This window comes from Galeopterus variegatus, unplaced genomic scaffold (genome assembly GCF_000696425.1).
Source record: "Galeopterus variegatus unplaced genomic scaffold, G_variegatus-3.0.2 Scaffold29447, whole genome shotgun sequence".
NCBI classification, from domain to species: domain Eukaryota; kingdom Metazoa; phylum Chordata; class Mammalia; order Dermoptera; family Cynocephalidae; genus Galeopterus; species Galeopterus variegatus.
Genome location: NW_007755558.1, coordinates 1 through 4,204, shown reverse-complemented (window position 1 = coordinate 4,204; position 4,204 = coordinate 1). Strand labels below are relative to the sequence as shown.

The window sequence follows — 4,204 nt, the reverse complement described above, 5'->3', positions numbered from 1 at the left end:
TTCCCCAAGACTTGATAGCTTCTATTTTCTCTCCCACTTGCTTCACACAAGCCCCTGGAATCAGAGTGCCATAGGGATGTGGAGCTGAGTTTTCAAAGGCAGGAAGTCATAGCAGGCTCATGGTTGAGACATTGGAACAAGGGAACTTGACCGGTTAGGATTGGACTTCACTTGTGCATATTATGGACTCACAATGGCTTTTAGGTTTTTGCTTTGGGTCAAGTTAAGTCAAGCTATTTTCCAGGACAGGATGGCTGTATGTTTCCAAAATTTTTCCTTTACTTTTAGAGGAATTATAGCACTACTGTGAGGTGGAATCAAGTTCTGCATTGGAGCTGGGAATCCGAGCTCCCTTTGGAATGTGCAACACACTTTGTAAGAATCAGGAGTCGGGTGGACGATGCCAAGTTCCCTGAGTTGAGTTTCTGGAGCAACTGGAGTTCATGGGAAGAAGTCAGTGGTAAGAAATGAGGTGGTTACAAGAGTGAAAAGGTTTAATATTTAAGTTTCATGGGGATCAATTGTCGAATAGTGGAAATCTCCTTTGAGGAACCCTGGGTAGACACTGACATCATTTTCATTTGGCTCCTACTGAAACTAAAAACCACGGGTGTGAAACTTGCCACTGGAAGATAAATGCCTGAGGTTTTGCTTCTGAACTTATTCATTGAGACAATTGTGCAAATACAATTTTGTATTCACTTTCCAAACGTGTAAAGCAGCTGTATTTTAGAATGCTAAGTGGACAAAGCAGGATATAAATTGTACATGTGTTTTTATTAGAGCAACTCAGAATGTGTATGGATCTAGAGTGGAGGTTGGGAAATTTTTTCTGTAAAGGGCCAGATAGGAAATATTTTAGCCTTTTCAGACCATGCAGTGTCTTTGTGACTCTTGAACCCTGCCCTTGTAGGGTGAAAGCAGCCATATAAATGAGAGTGGCTGTGTTCATAAGACTTTATTTACAAACACTGATGGCGGACCATCCCTAATCTGTAGAGAAGGGGAGAAATAGGAAAAAATAAAAGCAGCACTTCATTTGAGTGATGAAATTATGGATAAACATGTTTTAAATATCCCTTAATTTTGATAACTTAATATTGTTGTAATTAAAATTTAAAGTTTAGAGTGAGTTTGATCATGATTTCTTATGCTCCAGTTAAACTATAGTCCAGTTCTAAAGCAATGGCATTTGTCCATCACACTGTATACCTGCCAGATTATCTGAAATTCTGTCAATAGAATCATTTATTTGTTAAATATTTATGCAAATTTGTTAGTTCAAGCTGATAACCCATTAACTCATGAATAGCCTAGTGATTAGATTAATAGTAATAATAGAATTAAATCTACATTCTAGACACTGATTTAAGTCCTATGTATATTAATTTAGTCCTCACATTAGCCCTGTGAAATAATATGAATATTCTTATCCCCACTTCAAAGATGAGGAAACTGAGGCACCGAGAGGTTAGAAAACCCATGCAAGGTCATCAAACCACTAAGTGGTGGAGCTGGGATTCCAACCTGGACAATCTGGCTCTCGAGGCCATGCTCTTAACCATTACATCCTACTGCTGAAAGAGGGACACACAGACGGAAAAAAATAGAGATTATAAAGACAGTAAGAGAGAAGAAAGACCAAGGTTGTAAACAACTTTGATAAAATGGACTCAATTTCTCAAAACTATAACCTCAAAACTAACTCAAGAGTAAATAGGAACTTGGTTATTCCTAACCCATAAAACATCGATTTTCAACTGTGGTTGCACAGTAGAATCATCTGGGGTCCTTAAAAAGCCTCATGCCCAGGCCACACCGTAGGCATGCAGTCGGTGATGGCAATTGTAGTGACCTGTGTGCCAGACTGCATTGGCTAAGGAGTGAGTAGGTGGTCAATTCTGAACAGCAAGTCCAGGCAGCTCCTCCAGGGAGGCCAACTGGAGGAGAGGCAGAGAGGGCAGCAGGGGGAGGCCTGGGGAAGACAGGGGGCTTCCTTAGATGGGGAGAGCCCTGAGGATCTCGGCCTGGCACTGGGCCCTGCAGCAGGAGAGACTGAAGCAAAAGGAGATGATACTTGAGTGATGGGCATTTCCTAGAAGGTGGGGAGAGCAGTGATGTACAAGTACAACATTGAGATTATGAGGCACATGTGGCTTTGGAGCCAGGTTGGCCTGGCCAGTCTGAATGTGGTTTACCCACTTACTAGGTGAGTGAACTTAGGCTTGGTTCTACCTGTCCCGTTGTTTAAGATAAGAAGGATGACATGAGATAATGTACATAAGCACTTAACTCGGAGCCTCCCACTTGGCTGGGACTCAATAGAGAGCAGCTAGTACTGTTATAATAACCTAACAGTAGCCGTCATACAGTGACCAGCAGTGATAATAGTAATGGGGCTATCTTTGGCAGTAATGGCAGCAGCAGTCATGTTAGTGTAACAGCAGGAACAACGGTGGAAAGCATTGTTTTGCATGCACCAGTGTGTTTAGTTTGGTGTACAAATTTAGGTTACAATTTTCTCCAGGAGGTAGAAAAAGCTAAAATTATCTGCTGGGAGTGAAGTGGGAAGGGGCTGGCTTGATTTCTGAGTGAGATTCTAACTGAGTTGGGTTTTGTTTTTTTTTTTTTGTCTGCAGTACAAAATTCTCTTGGGCAGGATACATTGCTTGTTTTCCCTAAAGATAAGCTAGTGGAAGAAGGCTCCAATGTCACCATCTGTGCCATTTCTCGGAGCAATCAAAATAACATATCCTGTTATTTGGAAGGTGAACAGATACACGGAGGACAACTTAATCCATACGTATCCACATTCCACTTAAAAAATGTCCCTTTCATTAGGGAAAGAGGAACAAATATCTTTTGTAAAGGGAACCAAGATAATATAAAAGGCATCGTGCTCTTTGTCTCAAGTAAGTAAGCAAATTCTTTTTTTGGCCCTCTTTTCTCATTTTCTGTAGAATAGATCGAATCTCCTTTACCAGAAGACAAGTAAACATTTCCTTGCGTGGTCTTGGTTTTCTCTTATTTCTCAGTCTTCTAGGAGAAATTCTGGAAATGATATCCTGAAGCAATACTTCCAGGATTTCCTGTTGTTTTCTTGTGCTTACTGGCAATTTTATTCCTAGAAATCAACAGTATTAATGGAAAGAAAGATCAGGTCATGACCTGGACCACTGGGAAAATTGCCTGCTTTGCCTCAGCTGTGCTGGGATTACCCAGGATCACGGAGGGAGAAGTGGGGCTGCAGACTGGATGACCACAGAAGGGCAGTGAGGGATGTGGCCTGGAAGACCTGGGTTCAAGTCTTCTTCCCCTGGCTGGGAGTGTCATCTTGGCCAAGTTTCTTAGCCATTCTGAGCCAGTTTCCTCCTCTGTTTTGTCATGCAATTTCCCTTCCCCTGGCTAGTAGGGCAGTATCTGTGACCTCTCTCTCCCTATTTCTCCTGCCAAAGGAGGTTTCTAATCTCCCGGAGGCTTGGTTCATCTCTGCCCCTTAGTGTGGCCATTAAGAGCAGTGGTGACTTTGGAGACTCGGAGATGCTTCCCCATTCCACCACTGGCACAACAGGAGAATCACAAGGGATGGGAGGAAAACGGACTGAGGTGATGAGGTGTCCGGCAGGTGACTTTTGGGGGCTACTGATGTGTAGACCACCTCAGTGATCCCTTCACAGTTCAGAGTAGCTCTGTGGCTTCAGACCCCAAACAGAGCTTTCCACTGGACTTAACCATTCAGTGAAGGGATTTAACTAGATTCCTTCTTCTGTTTTTTTCTTTGTATGGACAGAAATACTTGAGGAGCCCAAGGACTTTTCTTGTGAAACCCAGGACGCCAAAACTTTGAGCTGTACGTGGGATCCTGGGAGTGACACTGGCTTGGCTTGGTCTAAACAACCTTCCCAAAGCTACACTTTATTTGAATTGTAAGTTAGCTCTGGTTACATTATTGACAGATTCTCTTTGTTTAAGGTGCTTGTGAAACATAACAAAAGCTACACTTAGCTGTTGTAGAAAATTTGAACAAATATTTCGAAACCACCTCAGGGTCAGGAGGAAATGTTTAAGTGGTCACAAGTGTTTAATATTTTCTACCTGAGTTTTCTCTTTTTTTAAAAAAAGGAATATGTAGCATAAAAATGGTAAGGAAGACAGTAAATAGTGTATCTTGATGTGACAAAAGTCCCTTCTGATGATCTGGCTC

The 4,204-nt window shown here is 42.1% G+C and overlaps 1 protein-coding gene across 1 annotated transcript; it reads left to right on the top strand.

The window, feature by feature from the left end:
- Window positions 1-288: 288 nt before the first annotated feature.
- LOC103583860 (oncostatin-M-specific receptor subunit beta-like) lies at window positions 289-3,926 on the top strand (the record flags this gene model as incomplete). The annotated part of the gene is made up of 3 exons (XM_008565058.1): window positions 289-460; window positions 2,640-2,912; window positions 3,791-3,926. Coding segments are annotated over 3 exons (581 nt in total), but the record flags the coding sequence as incomplete, so codon positions are not given.
- Between the last annotated feature and the right edge of the window lie 278 nt (window positions 3,927-4,204).